We start from the raw sequence: 21,612 nt of genomic DNA, 5'->3' as shown, positions 1-21,612 counted from the left end.
CATATTGTAAGTGGTGATTGCTCATTAATTAATATATTATGGAGCCCTCCACCGAGTTTAAGATATTGTAATTCCCTTGTGGGCTGAATTGTATATTCTTTTGAGCCCTGATTTTCCTGAAACATTTGTTTTTAGCAATATGATTGATGATCCTGACGCTTATGTCAGGTCCCTACAACTTGGGTAAATATTGACTTGGGATCACAGAGGTTCAAAATCTTCAGTTGCTTCTCTTCTTTGTGTGTTAATCAGTCTTCCTTCCTAACTGGGAATATATTAGTTTCCTACACACGATTTCACTAGTGCTTGCAGGCAACAGTTTCAATGTGACCCAAGTATCTTTTAATTGGATTTTTTACCTTTCGCCCAGAAAACTGGAAACCACCATGTACTGAAAATGTTTCTCTCTTTATTATATTGCAAGAAAGTGTACAGCTCTGTAGAAATATAATGATTAACAGATTCCATTGTTACCAAGGAGCTTTTCTATTGTCATTTGTCGCTAGCTACCGATTACAATCCATTCAATGATACCAATATTTGATCATCTTTTGTGCCATTTCTTACCACATGACAACATATATTACGTGCTCTCAATTGGCTGAGAACTAACACCTATGACACTACACGAGTCCTCCTTTATCGAAGGGACCCACAGATATGATGAGTCATAATCTATGAATCACTCACCACCCTCACTCCCCCATTGCAGCAGGTGACACTGAATTTCACCTGAATTGCACCTGTAGTGACAAGTCTCCCTCTTATGTGCTATATTTATGGTAACTCTGGATGACTGTAAATAAGGCCCAGCACAGGGATTTGCTTTGAAACAAACACAAACCGAGCTTAGGGGTCAATGCACTTGATGCCAACACTCTGTCCAAGATTCTGATATTCTAAAATATCTGAATTCTCAGAGCCCCTTTTCTCTGAAACCTTCCTTTATTTTAATAAGCATTTTCCACCAGCCTAAATACTTGTGGCATGCTTTGCCTGACCCCTTGATGCTGTGGTCGCAGAGTCACTGAACCACAGATGTTGGGTAGGTGCTAAATTCACCAGTATTAAGCCCTGTTTCTGTTGGATAAAGGTTGGTGCTCTCAGGTTGAACGTAAGTGTAATAAAGGATATTGTGCATTTAAGCACCTCTTTATTGAACACTACATCATAATGCGTTACCAGTCCACAAACTAGCTACCTCTCCTATCACTTGTTGACTTTATGCTTGCCTTTGATCCTGCAAGGTTCATGCCATTGAAGTACCACGTATATACATTTACCAAAGCATAGATTTGTTCACACAGGTGCAAAAATAGGATAAAGAGAAATATGTAATCAATCAATCAGTTTTTGTAGAGCGCAACTACTCACCTGTGAGGGTCTCAAGGTGGCGGGGTTGGTGGGGGAGAGATGCCTGAGGTTCTTCCTGAAGATGGTGAGCGATGGGCTACAGTAAAAAGTGGCTATGCTACAGGTTCGCACATCCCATATGTGTGTATAACGAATTTGGGAAATATTGTCCATATGTGACATATAGTGCTCCGAGGGTGCCAAACTGGAAAAACACCCAACCACCTTGGGTGCAGTTGTGTCGGTTGAGGGGTCAATCAACACGAAGAGATTCACTACTGTTACACCAAGGCAGACCGCAGTAGTCCATTAAGTCAATTTCTTGGTACGCTGTATCAATCAAAGTTCAAAATACGCGTCTGTACACAGTAGACGTTTTATTCATAAAATGCATCATAAATCCAATGAACATCATCCGACATGTTTCGTCAACAAGACTTTCTCAAGGCAAAAGTTTATGTACAGTGTAATGTCCCAGAAATGTTGCGAGATGAACAACATCGAGAAAAAGCAAGAATTATTGGTTGTTTTGCCAAATACTGTAGACTTAATGAGTATTCCTGGTGGACGCGGTGAGCTTGATAAGCCGTAACAAGTTTGTGCCGCGTGATGAAAAGAGATAAGTAAACAGGTCGTGAGCGATGGGCTTTGTCTGAGATGCCGGGGTAGGTTATTCCAGCTCTTTGCTGCGAGGTAGGTGAAGGACCTTTCTCCGACTGTGGTTTTCCATATGCGTGGCATGCCGGCTAGTGCTTGCTGGGCGGAGCGGAGGCATCTGGCAGGGTGTGGAAGGAGAAGCTGTGGTTCAGGTAGGCCAGTCCCACGTTGTCTATGGCTTTGTACGTGTGGGTGAGTAGCTTGAAGGTGATTCATTTTTCTGTCGGAAGCCAGTGGAGGGCCCTCAGGTGCTGGGAGATTGGAGACAAGTCTGGCTGCGGCGTTCTGGGTGAGTTGCAGCTTTTTGATGTTTCTCGTCGTGGTGCTGGCGTGGAAAGCGTTGCTGTAGTCAAGCTTGTGTATGACTACTGCATGGGTGACTGTCCTGCGGCAGGGATTGCGGCGGGTGTGCCAGCAGGAGGAGGTGACTGAGTTTACCTGATGGGTCATAGATAGGGAGGAATCAAGGATGATGCGGAGGTTGTGGGCATGCTTAGCCGGTAAAGGCGGGGTGCTGAGAGATGTGGGCTACCAGGAGTCGTCCCAAGCTGAGGTGACGTTTCCGAAGATGATGAGCTTTGTCTTGTCAGAGTTGAGCTTGAGGCAGCTTTCTCTCATCCAGGTGGCGATGGCTTCCATTCCCGAGTGGAAATTCCTTTTGACCGTGTCCGGGTCTTCGGTGAGGGAAATTATGAGTTGTGTGTCATCGACGTATGTCACAATGTTCATTCCGTGACTTCTGACGATGGCTGCGAGTGGGGTCATGTATATGTTGAAAAGAGTTGGACTCAAGAGAGGATCCTTGGGGAACTCCGCAGCTGACTCCTGTGGGTTTAGATGTGTAGGGAGAGAGCCTTCGAACTACAGAAGGGTCATAGCACAACCAACACTTGGTCAGCGAGCCCGGAAATAAAAAGTTTAACATGGTTAGGTCAGAAGTTTAAAAAAAAAAAAAAAAAAAACATTGCCATACAGTTGGGCCCGCCAGTGGGGTAGGAAGCCTGCCTGCGAGTCGCGAGTGCAGGAAGGAGATGCCAGCAGAGAGCCCCAAATATCAGTGTGACCCTGTCTTGCAGATGCCAACACTAACACTGGCGGTGGGAGCAGAGCAGGTCTTGTTTCTCCCAGGCCCACTGTGCTGATTTGAACATGTTACAAAAAGGCAGGGTGCTCACTCAAACACAGAAATAACAAAACTGAGGCAATAAATGTCCCCACCCCATTAGAATGCACCTAAAATAGCTGTTTGTCTGGGTCTGTTCTGTAGTGTACTCAGCCTGGGGTCTGGATCGCTGGTGGCGATGATGTAATGAAAATGACAGAGGTTCATGGTATTAGCAGTCTTTATTCATCCTCATGCTGTGAGTCTACTGACTCTTGCTTCACTTGAGGACTTAACCAAACTGCATACTTCTCAGCCCACGCTTCGGCGTGCTGCGTGGCGGGTGCTGAACTGATGAATCGATGGTAGTGATCTTGTATGTTGAGGGCAGAGAGGAGCATGGCTGTCACAGGCTTTATTCATCCAGATGTGAGTTGAGTCTGTTAACTCTTGCTTCACTTGAGGCTTTAACCAAACTGAATACTTCTCAGCCCACACTGTGGCGTACTGCCTGGCGGTGCCAAACTGACACAACCACTGTAGCAGCCAACCAGGAAGCATGAACCCATTGGTCAGAGCAGGCAGACATAATTAGTAAATGGGAAATTTCCTATTGCTACCTATCAGACCGAAAAACAGAGGTCATCCACTGTTTAATGAGCTCTTACTGAAGTGTCTCAAATAAAAAACTGTGTAAGTGAGAAATAGTCAATTGCCCATCATAAGAACATTACATTTCAATGGCTAAATGAGTAGGAGAGAGCTGCTTTCCAATCCTAGGACTATTGTTACTGATTCCTGAATCCTTGTCACTGATTGCACTGATCATATTGTATTGTGTTGCCTTTAAAATCTCAATTAAAAAATGCTTTACAAAATGATTCAAAACAGCCACCCTGTCACAGATTTCAGAGGACACGTCATATCCTATCAGTGCGTGCCCTTCTTCAAGGCGTCAGTTGCCTTAAGACTGTAATCTGAGCCCCAGAGATTAAAATAAGAGTGTTGCTAGTGACAAGGGGTGACCTAGAACAATAGCTTTGCATCTTGAGATGATCCTAGGTTCTAGTGGTTGGCTCCAGATAAACCTGTTAAAAATAAGATTTGTATTTTGGGGTCAACCATAGTCTGTAAAACAGGTGCTATTGTGAGCCATAAGTCCACAGTGCCGCACAAGGTGCCTTCCTTTGGTTCAGTAGCATGCTTGATGTAAAATGGTTGGAAAGTTGATCTACTAGAACATGATCTCTTCCATGTTTAAGCACAGCACAGGGAATGAGAAGTTGTTGGAATTGTGAATTCTACTTTTAGCGTCTGCATCTATTTATGTGAGTTTCTTCTGGCTACACAGTTCCTACCTGTAGGGTTTAAGGCCTTGACAAAGTGTCAGTAGAGTTCTGTCAACACAATGCAGGATTTTAGCCTACTTGAGACAACTAGTTTCCCGCCATGTTATCTCAGCTTGCGGTAGAGACAGTGGCCATACACACCAACATGCACAGGAATTTACCTTTTTAGCTAGTGCCACATTCCTCAAATACAGTGGTGAAAATGTACAATAAAATACTGCTTGAGTGTAGTGAAGGGACTGTAGCATTCTGTTCCACCACCAGGATGTTGCTAGCGAAGGCAGAGCACTGTGGAAATACGGCATCATTTTGATTGCATCAAAATTCTCATTACTACAAATAAAAAAGGACATTTGTTCCCCTGAACTATTTGTGACTGCAGTGATCAGGGGTTTATGAGCACGCACAGGAAGGTGGGGCTGGACATCTGGCATTTTCAGATGATCCTAGTGTACTTGGACCTTTCCAAGAAAGCAAGGTGTCTGTCGAGCGTGCCTCCCAGCAACTAGACGTCTTTGTGTATTTGTCATTGAGGTCGCCCCAAAGTAAGGTTCCCATCAGGGGAATGTCCTAAACTGCATGGCAGATTGATATTGTTGGTAACTCTTGCTGATGACACGGTTTTGATCTTCAAGACAGCGAAAGACCCCTAAAGTCTCTTACATTCACATCCTTTTGTCACAGTAGGTCACTGATTATTGACTTAGATAAGATTAAATACATGATTCTCAATGAGAGCTATAGAAGTGAATTAACAAGTAAATTCTCCTACTCCTGTGTCAGAGGTGTCTCCCATTCCTAACCTGTGGTTAGGCTGCCACTTGGTTGTGGAACTGGAAACAGCTTCTCAGAGCTGTTCTAGCTCAGAGTGAATGTGGTTTATACTGCACATGCATGGGCAACTAAATGAAGCCACTACTGTTCCCCCTGCGTGGGTCTACACTTTTCTCAATTTGCTTTTTCCGCTGCTCTGTGTAGAATCTGCTTTTCTCTGGCTCATCAGTTCTATATAGCATGACACGCTTCCAACATTTGCTATTTATTCAAATAGGCAGTCTTCCCATGATCAGTACATGTTGGGTGTGTTTGGACCGTACACGGTTTCCCACTAGGACAAGGTGTTAACTCTGCATTCACCCTCCACCGTTCAGCTAAAGAGGTGTTGCACACTATGGATGTGAGGCATATTTCTGTCTGGATGGAACCAGGGGTCGGGCCCCTAGTACCACCTTCTGTCAGATGGATTCCCTCCTGTGCATCTCCTTTCTATTCTTTAAAGGTGGAATCACCAGTGCTACAGCTGTGCTGGTGCCTAGCTTCTGGTATTTAAATACTATAGAGATCAGAAGCAAACAGTAAAATGCATTGATGGGAACCACAAAGTGCCAGTATTGCAACCAAAATGCTAAATCCTGTGGTGATGCATAGTTTAACCAAAAGATCTTGAGGGACAGGTTACTTAAGGTGTTGCCACCCCGGTGCGGTCTTTCTTGTCCTCCGTTCTTCTGTGATCATGTGTGCGATCTAACACAATGTTGAAAACTGGGCAGAGCGTGGATATAGTTCGTAAGCTTATTAACAGCTTTGAGAAGCAATTCTCTGCCTTGTCACTAGGTTGCGGGTCAAACATAGGTTAGAGATGGGCACAGATCTACAAACAAGCGTTTGCAATGCAATGGGTCTTGCGTTTGCTCGAGTTAGAGCTATTAGCGTTGTAAATTCCTAACTGGACTTTTTTTTCCACATAAATTGAAATGAAAAGTAAGACAGTTGACATCAGGAAACCAATTCAAAGCCTCACGGGCGCCATGAGCGTGAGCACTAAGGAGAGACAAAAAAGGAAAAATAATTTTGCTCGCAGTCAAACATATCGGCAAACGTGCAATTATCCATGTAACGGGGTCGATGGCCAAGGTGGGAACAAAACTGCCCCAAGGTGGGACAACCAACCGTAAAGCATTTACCAATGATAACAAAGGATTGTTGAAAGGCAAGCCCATGAACGAGTGATAGTGATGGGCTTGCGGTGAGCATGGTTAAAAGCCCACAGATAGATTACAACACGTCAGAGCGCTTGTGTGCTCGACCTCAAAAGGAGTAACACAAGTGCTTTAAAGATAACTTGATAGAAGCACACAGGTTTGAATCTTCAGCTTTTATTACTTGTAAAGTGCTTGAACACACAAAGATCATCTTTGTATTGTAGAAACAACTGTCCAAAAGCGAACCAAACTGACAGGCAAGCAAAATGAACAAACCTGCTGTCTTTTAGGGCCCCCCTGAAAGCAAGATGTTATCAGTTGTAATGTAGTATTAACAGTATGAGTAGGTTTTGTATGAATTTCTGTTGATAGCTTTTGTATAGTGCATATTTTTATGGAAAGGATTTTCAGACTAAACCTGATATTGTCTTGCTTTCCCATTCAGTGCTTCGTGACATGAGACGAGGGCGAGAACTTGAGCACATCCTTACCCAGTACACTTCTTTCGTCAAGCCCGCCTTCGAGGAGTTCTGTCTGCCGGTAAAATTCTAGCGAATAAATATTTTTCAGAGATGGAATTTGAGAGAAAAATACTCTGTATGTATGCTGTGTAATCAGTAGGGAGCCAGCAGACAATAGTGCTCAATTTATAGTTATCTAGCGTAAATCTAGCTTTATTGCTTCTGACCGGCTCAAGATGAGTGTGTAGGAAGTTGGCTCTGTATGTACTATTTCAAAGTAAGAAATAGTGTGCACAGAGTCCAAGGGTTCCCCTTAGAGGTAAGATAGTGGCAAAAAGAGATAATTCTAATGCTCTATTTTGTGGTAGTGTGGTCAAGCAGTAGGCTTATCAGAGGGTAGTGTTAAGCATGTGTTGTACACACACAGGCAATAAATGAGGAACTCACACTCAAAGACAATTCCAGGCCAATAGGTTTTTGTATTGAAAAATATATTTTCTTAGTTTAATTTAAGAACCACAGGTTCAAGATTTACAATCAGTACTTTAAATGAAAGATATTTCACTCAGGTATCTTAGGAACTTTGAATCAACAAAATAACATGTACAGTTTTGGCAAAAATGGCAATAAGCTATTTTAAAACTAGACACAGTGCAAAATTCAACAGTTCCTGGGGAGGTAAGTATTTGTTAGTTTTTCAGGTAAGTAAAGCACTTTCAGGGTTCAAGGTTGGGTCCAAGGTAGCCCACCGTTGGGGGTTCAGAGCAACCCCAAAGTTACCACACCAGCAGCTCAGGGCCGGTCAGGTGCAGAGGTCAAAGTGGTGCCCAAAACGCATAGGCTTCAATGGAGAAAGGGGTGCCCCGGTTCCAGTCTGCCAGCAGGTAAGTACCCGCGACTTCGGAGGGCAGACCAGGGGGGTTTTGTAGGGCACCGGGGGGGACACAAGTCAGCACAAAAAGTACACCCTCAGCGGCACAGGGGCGGCCGGGTGCAGAGTGCAAACAGGCGTCAGGTTTGCAATAGGTTTCAATGGGAGACCCAGGGGTCTCTTCAGCGATGCAGGCAAGGGGGGGGCTCCTTGGGGTAGCCACCACCTGGGCAAGGGAGAGGGCCACCTGGGGGGTCGCTCCTGCACTGGAGGTCGGATCCTTCAGGTCCTGGGGGCTGCGGGTGCAGTGTGTTTCCCAGGCGTCGGGTTCTTGGAAGCAGGCAGTCGCGGTCAGGGGGAGCCTCGGGATTCCCTCTGCAGGCATCACTGGGAGGGCTCAGGAGGGTCAATTCTGGCTACTCACAGGGTCGTAGTCGCCGGGGAGTCCTCCCTGTAGTGTTGGGTCTCCGCAGGTCGAGCCGGGGGCGTCGGGTGCAGAGTGGAAAGTCTCACGCTTCCGGCGGGACACGTGTGGTCCTTTAAAAGTTGTTTCTTTGTTGCAAGTAGTTTCAGTCTTTGTGGAACAGGGCCACTGTCCTCAGGAGTTCTTGGTCCTTTTAGATGCAGGGTAGTCCTCTGAGGCTTCAGACGTCGCTGGACCCTGGGGGACGCGTCGCTGTTGCAGTTTTTCTCGAAGTGGGGAGACAGGCCGGTAGGGCTGGGGCCAAAGCAGTTGGTGTCTCCGTCTTCTCTGCAGGGCTTCAGGTCAGCAGTCCTTCTTCGTCTTCAGGTTGCAGGAATCTAGTTTCCTAGGTTCTGGGGAGCCCCTAAATACTCAATTTAGGGGTGTGTTTAGGTCTGGGAGGGCAGTAACCAATGGCTACTGTCCTTGAGGGTGGCTACACCTTCTTTGTGCCTCCTCCCTGAGGGGAGGGGGGCACATTCCTATTCCTATTGGGGGAATCCTCCAAAATCAAGATGGAGGATTTCTAAAGGCAGGGGTCACCTCAGCTCAGGACACCTTGTGTCCAGGGGGCGGGCATCTCCACTAGCTGGAGTGCCCTGGGGCATTGTAACATGAAGCCTGAGCCTTTGAGGCTCACTGCTAGGTGTTACAATTCCTGCAGGGGGGAAGTGTGAAGCACCTCCACCCAGGGCAGGCTTTTGTTTCTGTCCTCAGAGCACAAAGGCCCTCACCACATGGGGTCAGAAACTCGTCTCTCAGCAGCAGGCTGGCACAGACCAGTCAGTCCTGCACTGAACAATTGGGTAAAATACAGGGGGCATCTCTAAGATGCCCTCTGTGTGCATTTTTTAATAAATCCAACACTGGCATCAGTGTGGGTTTATTATTCTGAGAAGTTTGATACCAAATTTCCCAGTATTCAGTGTAGCCATTATGGAGCTGTGGAGTTCGTTTTTGACAGACTCCCAGACCATATACTCTTATGGCTACCCTGCACTTACAATGTCTAAGGTTTTGCTTAGACACTGTAGGGGCATAGTGCTCATGCACCTATGCCCTCACCTGTGGTATAGTGCACCCTGCCTTAGGGCTGTAAGGCCTGCTAGAGGGGTGACTTACCTATGCCACAGGCAGTATTTTGTGTGCATGTCATCCTGAGGGGGATGCCATGTCGACTTTGCCTTTTTTCTCCCTACCAACACACACAATCTGCAATGGCAGTGTGCATGTGTTAGGTGAGGGGTCCCTTAGGGTGGCACAACATATGCTGCAGCCCTTAGGGACCTTCCCTGGTCACAGGGCCCTTGGTACTACTGGTACCTTTTACAAGGGACTTATCTGTGAGCCAGGGGTGTGCCAACTCTGGAAACAATGGTACATTTTAGGTGAAAGAACACTGGTGCTGGGGCCTGGTTAGCAGGGTCCCAGCACACTTCTCAGTCAAGTCAGCATCAGTATCGGGCAAAAAGTGGGGGGTAATTGCAACAGGGAGCCATTTCCTTACAGAGTGGTACTGTGATTTTGAGTGCCCAGGAATAGACAGGTTTGAGGCTGCCCAGTTCTTACCAGTACTGTGAGTCTCCAAGAATAGACAGGTCTGAGACTAGCCAGGTCGTACCAGTACTGTAAACCTCGAGGAATAAACAGGTCTGAGACTGCCCTGGTCCTACCGGTACTGTGAGTCTCCAGGAATAAATGGGTCTGAGACTGGCCAGGTCTTACCAGTACTATGAGTCTCCAGGAATAAACAGGTCTGAGACTGCCCAGGTCTTACCAGTACTGTGAACCTCGAGGAATAAACAGGTCTGAGACTTCCTAGCTCTTACCAGTACTATGAGTCTCCAGGAATAAACGGGTCTGGGACTGCCCAGGTCTTACCAGTACTATTAGTCTCCAGGAATAAACGGGTCTGAGACTGGCCAGGTCTTACCAGTACTGTAAGTCTCCAGGAATAAACAGGTCTGAGACTGCCCAGGTCTTACCAGTACTGTGAGTGCCCAGGAATAAACAGGTCTGAGACTGCCCAGGTCTTAACAGTACTGTGAGCCTCCAGAAATAAACAGGTCTGAGGCTGCCCAGGTCTTAACAGTACTGTGAGTCTCCAGAAATAAGCAGGTCTGAGACTGCCCTGGTCTTACCAGTACTGTGAGTCTCCAGAAATAAACAGGTCTGAGACTGCCCAGATCTTAACAGTACCGTGAGTACCCAGGAATAAACAGGTCTGAGACTAGCCAGTTCTTACCAGTACTGTGAGTCTCCAGGAATAAACAGGTCTGAGACTGCCCTGGTCTTACCAGTACTGTGAGTCTCCAGGAATAAACAGGTCTGAGACTAGCCAGGTTTTACTAGTACTGTGAACCTCGAGAAATAAACAGGTGTGAGAGTGACCAGGGCCTACCAGTACTGTGAGTTTCCAGGAATAAACGGGTCTGAGACTGCCCAGGTCTTAGCTGGACGATGGGTCTCCAGGAATAAATAGGTCTGATGCTCAGGTCTTAGCAGGACGATGAGTCTCCAGGAATAAATAGGTCTGATGCTCAGGTCTTAGCAGGACGATATGAATAAACAGGCCTGAAGATGACCACGTCATTGCAGGATTGCTAGTGCCCAGGAATAAACAGGCCTGAGGCTGCCCACGTCTTACCAGGATGGTGAGTGCCCATAAATAAATAGGTCTGAAGACAGCCAGGTAATAGCATGTTTGAGGCGGACCAGGTCTTAGCAGGACTGTGGGTCTGAGGCTGCCCAGTTCTTAGCAGGACTGTGAGTGCCCAGTAATAAACGGGTCTCAGGGAGGTCACGTCTTGGCAAAACCATTAGTACTCAGGAATAATGAAGCCTAGACTGCTCATGTCTTAACAGAACTGGGTGCCCAATTCCTAGCAGGCCTGAAGCTACCAAGATCTTAGCAGGATGGTGGTCCGAATGCTGCCACGGTCTTAGCAGGACCATCTATAAGCAGATCTGTGGCTGCGTATTGGTGGCAGTGGCTACTGTGCCCCTAATGCTACGTTTTAGTTGCACATTGTGGCAGAGGATTGTAGTAGCAGGCGCACAGGACTTTTTACCTCTCTCACAGGAAAGAAAAGGACCTACTGGTGTCTCCCCTGTACCCCCAGCTGGGGGTCATTGTATTCTGGTACCTGTGTGAGGTTTTTTTTTTTTTTTTTTTTTTTGGGAAGGGGGTTTGTTGTGGATGATGACCGGGAGGCAAAGTGCAGAATCACTGGTGTACATACAGCACACAAAGTGAGTGCATCTGTGGACATGGCTGTAGGCCTGGTGTGTGGTGGACACCTATGGTGTTGGCACCCTATACCAGGTCCCGGCAACCCCTATTAGTGAATGTAGGAAGTGTCTAGGAAGCCAGGGCTCTCTAGAGGTAGCTGTGGATGAGCAGCCAAGACTTATCTAGGAGACATGCAAAGCTTATGCAATACCACAATAATCACACAGCAACTTATCACATAAGAAAGAACCACATAGTGTTACTATAATAAAGTACCTTTATTTTTGTAACACAACACTAGATTACTTATAGGCAGTCACCCAACTGGAGGTAAGTACACACTATATATAAACACACAATAATAATTAGGAAATAGCATAAAAAACAACAAGCATTGGTAAGAATTAGTGAAAAATTGTTAGGGCCTTGGGGATGACCAAACCATATACTGAAATAGTTGAATGCGAAGCGAAGTCCCCCACCCAGGGATATGGAGTCGTTAGAGGGAAGCTGGAAGAACTAGGGATCCCAGAGATGAGTACCTATGTGACCCCCAGCGACCAGGAGAGCAGAGGTAAGTACCTGGTTTTCCTAAGAACTAACAAGAGGACTTAGAAAATGGATTGTGCAAGAACAGAACCAGACTAGAAGAAACCAAAGGTGGATTCTGGAAGAAGAGGACCTGCGAAAGAAGTGGACAGAGTACAGTCCACAATGGAGTGTCCAGTGGGGGCAGGAGCCACTACCCACCCTTCTGTGGATAAAGATCCAGGTCGACAGGGGAAGGAGAAGACCAGCTGTGGAGCCCAGGAGCTGAAGAGAAGTCCTTGGAGCGGTGCAGATGGTGTCCTATGTCGGTCGTTGGGTCGCAGATGGTCATTGGCTTAGGAGAACCACCAACAAGCCTGGGCAAATGCAAGAAGAAGCAAAAGAAGAGTTGCAAGGCTGAAGAGGCCCAGCAAGTTTCAGGGGACTCAACCCTTGGAGGAGAGTCCGGGCTGACTCTCTGTAGTCAGGAGAGCCACCAGAAGCAGTCGTAGCCCCCACAGGCAACCCACTGGGAGCAGGCACAGTAAGTCGCAGTGAGGCCCAATCAGCACACGTGGAGAGGAGTCCCATGTTGCTGGAGAGCAGAGAGGAGACTGTTCTTAGCAGGATGAAGTGCTGGAGGCCAGGGCTACTCTGAGCCTGAAGATCCCTTGGAGCAGGAGACAATAAGCCTTGGTAGCTCCAAGAGTCGCGGTGCACAGGGGTACTGTCCTGCAATGAGAGGCAAGGGCTTACCATCTCCTAAGTTGGAGAGCGGGCAGAGAGGACCAAGGGGACCACTCCAGACCACCACCTGTGATGCATGATCCATGCAGTTCCAGAGGAGAGCAGATACACGCAGCCTGGACGTTGTTTCAGTAGGTGCCTGCAGATGCAGGGGAGTGACTCTTTCACTCCAAGGGAGATTCCTTCTTGGTGCAGGCTGAAGTCTTGCCGACCCCAGAGGATGCACAGTCGGGGAAATGTTGCAGTTGCTGGAAGGAGCCGGAGAAACAATGTTGCAAGGCAAGGTTGTCTCAGGAGTTGCCGTCTTCCCGTTTCCTGAAGAGTTTAGTTGCGATTCCAGTGGCCAGAAGTAGGAGTAAACGATGCAGAGGTGTCCTGGTGGAGTCTTGCACGTCGAATCTGGGGACCTACCCTCCAGGGAATCCCTAAATAGCCCTGAAATGGGGTTTGGTCACCTTGCAAGGTGACCACCTATCAGGAGGGGTCTCTGTCATCACCTGCCTGACCTGGCCACTTAGATGCTCCCAGGAGCCTCTGCACATCTTAGTTTCAAGATGGCAAAATCGGGTGGCCACCTGGAGGAGCTCTGGGCACCACCCCTGGGATGGTGAGGGACAGGGGAGTGGTCACTCCCCTTTCCTTTGTCCAGTTTCACGCCCCCGGTCCCTGGACTGTGCAAACCGGTTTATGCAAGGAGGGCACGAAATGTGTCCTTCAAAGCAAACCGGTGACTTGAGGAGGCTACCCCTCCCAAGCCTTGTAACACCTATTTCCAAGGGAGAGGATGTTGCATCCCTCTCCCACAGGATATCTTTTGTTCTTCTTTTTGTTCTTGAGCTGGTCAAGCAGCATGAGGGCAGAAACCTGTTTGAGGGGTGGCTACCTGGAAAACCATAGAAGACTGGTAGGAGCAATACTGGGGGGTCCTCTAAGGAGCCCCCAGAGTTCATGGAATCTTACAGCCAATACTGGCAACAGTATTTGTAAAGAAATGGCTCCCTGTTGCAGTTACCCCCCACTTTTTGCCTGATACTGATGCTGACTTGACTGAGAAGTGTGCTGGGACCCTGCTAACCAGGCCCCAGCACCAGTGTTCTTTCACCTAAAATGTACCATTGTTTCCACAATTGGCACACCCTGGCATCCAGATAAGTCCCTTTTAACTGGTACCTCTGGTACCAAGGGCCCTGATGCCAGGGAAGGTCTCTAAGGGCTGTAGCATGTATTATGCCACCCTAGAGACCCCTCACTCAGCACAGACACACTGCTTACAAGCCTGTGTGTGCTGGTGAGAACAAAATGAGTAAGTCGACATGGCACTCCCCTCAGGGTGCCATGCCAGCCTCTCACTGCCTATGCAGTATAGGTAAGACACCCCTCTAGCAGGCCTTACAGCCCTAAGGCAGGGTGCACTATACCATAGGTGAGGGTACCAGTGCATGAGCACTGTACCCCTACAGTGTCTAAGCAAAACCTTAGACATTGTAAGTGCAGGGTAGCCATAAGAGTATATGGTCTGGGAGTCTGTTTTACACGAACTCCACAGCACCATAATGGCTACACTGAAAACTGGGAAGTTTGGTATCAAACTTCTCAGCACAATAAATGCACACTGATGCCAGTGTACATTTTATTGTGAAATACACCACAGAGGGCACCTTAGAGGTGCCCCCTGAAACTTAACCGACTGTCTGTGTAGGCTGACTAGTTCCAGCAGCCTGCCACACCAGAGACATGTTGCTGGCCCCATGGGGAGAGTGCCTTTGTCACTCTGAGGCCAGTAACAAAGCCTGCACTGGGTGGAGATGCTAACACCTCCCCCAGGCAGGAGCTGTGACACCTGGCGGTGAGCCTCAAAGGCTCACCCCTTTGTCACAGCCCAGCAGGGCACTCCAGCTTAGTGGAGTTGCCCGCCCCCTCCGGCCACGGCCCCCACTTTTGGCGGCAAGGCTGGAGGGAACAAAGAAAGCAACAAGGAGGAGTCACTGGCCAGTCAGGACAGCCCCTAAGGTGTCCTGAGCTGAGGTGACTCTGACTTTTAGAAATCCTCCATCTTGCAGATGGAGGATTCCCCCAATAGGGTTAGGATTGTGACCCCCTCCCCTTGGGAGGAGGCACAAAGAGGGTGTACCCACCCTCAGGGCTAGTAGCCATTGGCTACTAACCCCCCAGACCTAAACACGCCCTTAAATTTAGTATTTAAGGGCTACCCTGAACCCTAGAAAATTAGATTCCTGCAACTACAAGAAGAAGGACTGCCTAGCTGAAAACCCCTGCAGCGGAAGACCAGAAGACGACAACTGCCTTGGCTCCAGAAACTCACCGGCCTGTCTCCTGCCTTCCAAAGATCCTGCTCCAGCGACGCCTTCCAAAGGGACCAGCGACCTCGACATCCTCTGAGGACTGCCCCTGCTTCGAAAAGACAAGAAACTCCCGAGGACAGCGGACCTGCTCCAAGAAAGGCTGCAACTTTGTTTCCAGCAGCCTTGAAAGAACCCTGCAAGCTCCCCGCAAGAAGCGTGAGACTTGCAACACTGCACCCGGCGACCCCGACTCGGCTGGTGGAGATCCAACACCTCAGGAGGGACCCCAGGACTACTCGGATACTGTGAGTACCAAAACCTGTCCCCCCTGAGCCCCCACAGCGCCGCCTGCAGAGGGAATCCTGAGGCTTCCCCTGACCGCGACTCTTTGAACCTAAAGTCCCGACGCCTGGGAGAGACCCTGCACCCGCAGCCCCCAGGACCTGAAGGACCGGACTTTCACTGGAGAAGTGACCCCCAGGAGTCCCTCTCCCTTGTCCAAGTGGAGGTTTCCCCGAGGAACCCCCCCCTTGCCTGCCTGCAGCGCTAAAGAGATCCCGAGATCTCTCATAGACTAACATTGCGAACCCGACGCCTGTTTCTACACTGCACCCGGCCGCCCCCGCGCTGCTGAGGGTGAAATTTCTGTGTGGGCTTGTGTCCCCCCCGGTGCCCTACAAAACCCCCCTGGTCTGCCCTCCATAGACGCGGGTACTTACCTGCAAGCAGACCGGAACCGGGGCACCCCCTTCTCTCCATTCTAGCCTATGTGTTTTGGGCACCACTTTGAACTCTGCACCTGACCGGCCCTGAGCTGCTGGTGTGGTGACTTTGGGGTTGCTCTGAACCCCCAACGGTGGGCTACCTTGGACCAAGAACTAAGCCCTGTAAGTGTCTTACTTACCTGGTTAATCTAACAAATACTTACCTCCCCTAGGAACTGTGAAAATTGCACTAAGTGTCCACTTTTAAAACAGCTATTTGTCAATAACTCGAAAAGTATACATGCAATTTTTATGATTTGAAGTTCCTAAAGTACTTACCTGCAATACCTTTCGAATGAGATATTACATGTAGAATTTGAACCTGTGGTTCCTAAAATAAACTAAGAAAAGATATTTTTCTATACAAAACCTATTGGCTGGATTTGTCTCTGAGTGTGTGTACCTCATTTATTGTCTATGTGTATGTACAACAAATGCTTAACACTACTCCTTGGATAAGCCTACTGTTCGACCACACTACCACAAAATAGAGCATTAGTATTATCTATTTTTACCACTATTTTACCTCTAAGGGGAACCCTTGGACTCTGTGCATGCTATTCCTTACTTTGAAATAGCACATACAGAGCCAACTTCCTACATTGGTGGATCAGCGGTGGGGTACAAGACTTTGCATTTGCTGGACTACTCAGCCAATACCTGATCACACGACAAATTCCAAAATTGTCATTAGAAATTCATTTTTGCAATTTGAAATTTTTCTAAATTCTTAAAAGTCCTGCTAGGGCCCTGTGTGTTAAGTCCCTGTTTAGCATTGTCTTTTAGAGTTTAAAAGTTTGTTAAAAGTTTGAAATTAGATTCTAGAAACAGTTTTAGATTCTTTAAAAAGTCTTCCAACTCTTAGCAAAATAATGTCTGATACAGAGATGAATGTGGTGGAACTCGACACCACACCTTACCTCCATCTTAAGATGAGGGAGCTAAGGTCTCTCTGTAATATAAAGAAAATAACCATTGGCTCCAGACCTACCAAAATTCAGCTCCAGGAGCTGTTGGCAGAGTTTGAAAAAGCCAACCCCTCTGAGGATGACTTCACAGAGGAAGAAATTAGTGACTTGGAGGGCAATTCCCCCCTTCCAGTCCTAAATAGGGAGACCAGGGCCTCTCAAGCCCTGTCTCCAAAAATGATAGTCAGAAATGTTGCTTCCCTCACAGGAGGGTCCAGCATTTCTGAAATCACTGAGGATGCTCTCAGTGAAGATGACCCCCTGTTAGCCAGGATGGTCAAAAGATTGGCTTTGGAAAAGCAGCTCCTAGCCATAGAAAGGGAAAGAAAAGAGATGGGCCTAGGTCCCATCGATGGTGGCAGCAACTTAAATAGGGTCAGAGATTCTCCTGACATCCTAAAAATCCCCAAAGGGATTGTAACAAAATATGAAGCTGGTGATGACATCACCAAATGGTTCACAGCTTTTGAGAGGGCTTGTGTAACCAGAAAAGTGAACAGATCTCACTGGGGTGCTCTCCTTTGGGAAATGTTCACTGGAAAGTGTAGGGATAGACTCCTCACACTCTCTGGAAAAGATGCAGAATCTTATGACCTCATGAAGGGTACCCTGATTGAGGGCTTTGGATTCTCCACTGAGGAGTATAGAATTAGATTCAGGGGGGCTCAAAAATCCTCGAGCCAGACCTGGGTTGATTTTGTAGACTACTCAGTAAAAACACTGGATGGTTGGTTAACTGGAAATGAAGTGTGTGACTATGTTGGGCTTTATAATTTGTTTATGAAAGAACACATTTTAAGTAACTGCTTCAATGAAAAGTTGCATCAGTATCTGGTAGACCTAGGTCCAATTTCTCCCCAAGAATTGGGAAAGAAGGCAGACCACTGGGTCAAGACTAGGGTAACCAAAACTTCCACTGGGGGTGACCAAAAGAAAGGGGTTACAAAAACTCCCCAGGAGAAAGTGGGTGACACTAGAAACAAAGAAAAAGAGTCCTCTGTAGGCCCCCAAAAACCAGAACAGGTGGGTGGGCCCCAAGACACAACCCAAAACAAAGGTGGGTACCAGGGTAAGAACTGGGATGCCACTAAGGCATGGTGCCACAACTGTAAACAGTCTGGGCACCACACCAAGGACACTTCTTGTCCCAAAAACAAACCCCAGAACAAAATTCCAGGGGTAACCAGTGTAGCCATGGGAGATGACTCCTCAGATGAGGAGGTCTTCATAGCCTTCAACTGGAAACAGGGCCCAACAGGTGAGTTGGAGATTCCAGAGGGAAGTAGACACTTCCACCACCTACTGGTGAATGGAATCCCAACCACTGCCCTGAGAGACACTTGTGCCAGTCACACTATTGTGCATGACAGGCTGGTGCTCTCAAACCAGTACATCCCAGGTGAGACTGCCAGGGTAAGAGTTAGCCTAGACAGGGTCACTAAGAGGCCTGTGGCTTTAGTGCCCATAGAAGTGGGTGGCACTCTTAGCTGGAGAAGGGTAGTAGTCAGTACAGACCTCCCCCTTGATTGTCCCCTTGGAAATGACTACCCAGAGGTTAGTCAGAGCCTAAGAGAAGAACTGGTCCAGGGCCAGTCCTCTCCCAAGGATTCTGGAGTGCCTGCCTCTGCAGTAAATGCAAGTAGGCCCCAGAGGAAAAAGAAAAGGAAACAGAGTAGGAAAGGTGGACAACCTTTAGCCAAGGTTCCAGCAAGCCAAGGAGATTCTGCTCCAGTAGGGGAGAACTCCAAAAATGGCTCTGATAAAGTCCAACCTGACCCACAAGAAGTCCTGGCTAGTCAGGCAACTGTTAAGCCTGAGTGGGTGGCTCCTCAGCTAACAGAAGAAAGAGTGGAAGAAGGGTGTTTACTACAAGATGTGGTAACCCCCCACTCTAATACAGCAGACAGGCACCCTGAACCCAAAGAAGCCTGTAACTTAGCCCCTTCCCTTGTAGGTGAAGAGCTAAAGGTGTGGTTCTGGGCACTGACAGCTGTCAGTGGCCTCTGCTGGGTGTTAGCCTTTATGGCTGCACTATCCTTGGCATGGTGGTCTGACCCCATGCCAAATAACAAGTTAGGCCCCCTGACCCTGTTGGTCATGGTGGGGTTACTCCAGCTCTGGGTAACCTCTTTGGGTAAGCTAGGGGTGACCCTGGCTAAGATAAGATTAGCAGAGGTGGATAACTCTGACCTCAAAATAGAGAGAATAGGTGAAGACATAAAAAGCACAGACAAGAGGCAGTTCAGACTAGGTCCTATCACTGTGGAAGTGGGTCAGTTCCCCAGAGGGAATGACCTGAACAGGAGGATGTAAGGCAGAGTAGGCCCTGCAACAAACCAGCCATTTCCTCTACTCTTCCTCGCCTGACAGACTGGGAAGACTCTTCCAGCGTTGGCTGAGTCTCCTGGCCTGTGGGCTGGGGGGGGCTTGTGTAAAGAAATGGCTCCCTGTTGCAGTTACCCCCCACTTTTTGCCTGATACTGATGCTGACTTGACTGAGAAGTGTGCTGGGACCCTGCTAACCAGGCCCCAGCACCAGTGTTCTTTCACCTAAAATGTACCATTGTTTCCACAATTGGCACACCCTGGCATCCAGATAAGTCCCTTGTAACTGGTACCTCTGGTACCAAGGGCCCTGATGCCAGGGAAGGTCTCTAAGGGCTGTAGCATGTATTATGCCACCCTAGAGACCCCTCACTCAGCACAGACACACTGCTTACAAGCCTGTGTGTGCTGGTGAGAACAAAATGAGTAAGTCGACATGGCACTCCCCTCAGGGTGCCATGCCAGCCTCTCACTGCCTATGCAGTATAGGTAAGACACCCCTCTAGCAGGCCTTACAGCCCTAAGGCAGGGTGCACTATACCATAGGTGAGGGTACCAGTGCATGAGCACTGTGCCCCTACAGTGTCTAAGCAAAACCTTAGACATTGTAAGTGCAGGGTAGCCATAAGAGTATATGGTCTGGGAGTCTGTTTTACACGAACTCCACAGCACCATAATGGCTACACTGAAAACTGGGAAGTTTGGTATCAAACTTCTCAGCACAATAAATGCACACTGATGCCAGTGTACATTTTATTGTAAAATACACCACAGAGGGCACCTTAGAGGTGCCCCCTGAAACTTAACCGACTGTCTGTGTAGGCTGACTAGTTCCAGCAGCCTGCCACACCAGAGACATGTTGCTGGCCCCATGGGGAGAGTGCCTTTGTCACTCTGAGGCCAGTAACAAAGCCTGCACTGGGTGGAGATGCTAACACCTCCCCCAGGCAGGAGCTGTGACACCTGGCGGTGAGCCTCAAAGGCTCACCCCTTTGTCACAGCCCAGCAGGGCACTCCAGCTTAGTGGAGTTGCCCGCCCCCTCCGGCCACGGCCCCCACTTTTGGCGGCAAGGCTGGAGGGAACAAAGAAAGCAACAAGGAGGAGTCACTGGCCAGTCAGGACAGCCCCTAAGGTGTCCTGAGCTGAGGTGACTCTGACTTTTAGAAATCCTCCATCTTGCAGATGGAGGATTCCCCCAATAGGGTTAGGATTGTGACCCCCTCCCCTTGGGAGGAGGCACAAAGAGGGTGTACCCACCCTCAGGGCTAGTAGCCATTGGCTACTAACCCCCCAGACCTAAACACGCCCTTAAATTTAGTATTTAAGGGCTACCCTGAACCCTAGAAAATTAGATTCCTGCAACTACAAGAAGAAGGACTGCCTAGCTGAAAACCCCTGCAGCGGAAGACCAGAAGACGACAACTGCCTTGGCTCCAGAAACTCACCGGCCTGTCTCCTGCCTTCCAAAGATCCTGCTCCAGCGACGCCTTCCCAAGGGACCAGCGACCTCGACATCCTCTGAGGACTGCCCCTGCTTCGAAAAGACAAGAAACTCCCGAGGACAGCGGACCTGCTCCAAGAAAGGCTGCAACTTTGTTTCCAGCAGCCTTGAAAGAACCCTGCAAGCTCCCCGCAAGAAGCGTGAGACTTGCAACACTGCACCCGGCGACCCCGACTCGGCTGGTGGAGATCCAACACCTCAGGAGGGACCCCAGGACTACTCGGATACTGTGAGTACCAAAACCTGTCCCCCCTGAGCCCCCACAGCGCCGCCTGCAGAGGGAATCCCGAGGCTTCCCCTGACCGCGACTCTTTGAACCTAAAGTCCCGACGCCTGGGAGAGACCCTGCACCCGCAGCCCCCAGGACCTGAAGGACCGGACTTTCACTGGAGAAGTGACCCCCAGGAGTCCCTCTCCCTTGTCCAAGTGGAGGTTTCCCCGAGGAACCCCCCCCTTGCCTGCCTGCAGCGCTAAAGAGATCCCGAGATCTCTCATAGACTAACATTGCGAACCCGACGCCTGTTTCTACACTGCACCCGGCCGCCCCCGCGCTGCTGAGGGTGAAATTTCTGTGTGGGCTTGTGTCCCCCCCGGTGCCCTACAAAACCCCCCTGGTCTGCCCTCCGAAGACGCGGGTACTTACCTGCAAGCAGACCGGAACCGGGGCACCCCCTTCTCTCCATTCTAGCCTATGTGTTTTGGGCACCACTTTGAACTCTGCACCTGACCGGCCCTGAGCTGCTGGTGTGGTGACTTTGGGGTTGCTCTGAACCCCCAACGGTGGGCTACCTTGGACCAAGAACTAAGCCCTGTAAGTGTCTTACTTACCTGGTTAATCTAACAAATACTTACCTCCCCTAGGAACTGTGAAAATTGCACTGTGTCCACTTTTAAAACAGCTATTTGTCAATAACTCGAAAAGTATACATGCAATTTTTATGATTTGAAGTTCCTAAAGTACTTACCTGCAATACCTTTCGAATGAGATATTACATGTAGAATTTG

At 48.5% G+C, this 21,612-nt stretch overlaps 1 protein-coding gene across 1 annotated transcript in view; it reads left to right on the top strand.

Moving 5' to 3' along the window:
• The window catches only part of UCK1 (uridine-cytidine kinase 1), an 82,632-nt gene that overhangs the window by 36,445 nt on the left and 24,575 nt on the right, over window positions 1-21,612 (top strand). The window contains exon 5 of the mRNA XM_069237088.1: window positions 6,889-6,983. Within this exon, the coding sequence (XP_069093189.1) occupies window positions 6,889-6,983 (95 nt within the window). The remainder of the gene's footprint in view (window positions 1-6,888; window positions 6,984-21,612) is intronic.

This window comes from Pleurodeles waltl, chromosome 6 (genome assembly GCF_031143425.1).
Source record: "Pleurodeles waltl isolate 20211129_DDA chromosome 6, aPleWal1.hap1.20221129, whole genome shotgun sequence".
Taxonomy (NCBI): Eukaryota; Metazoa; Chordata; class Amphibia; order Caudata; family Salamandridae; genus Pleurodeles; species Pleurodeles waltl.
This window is presented reverse-complemented; position numbering and strand designations above follow the sequence as displayed.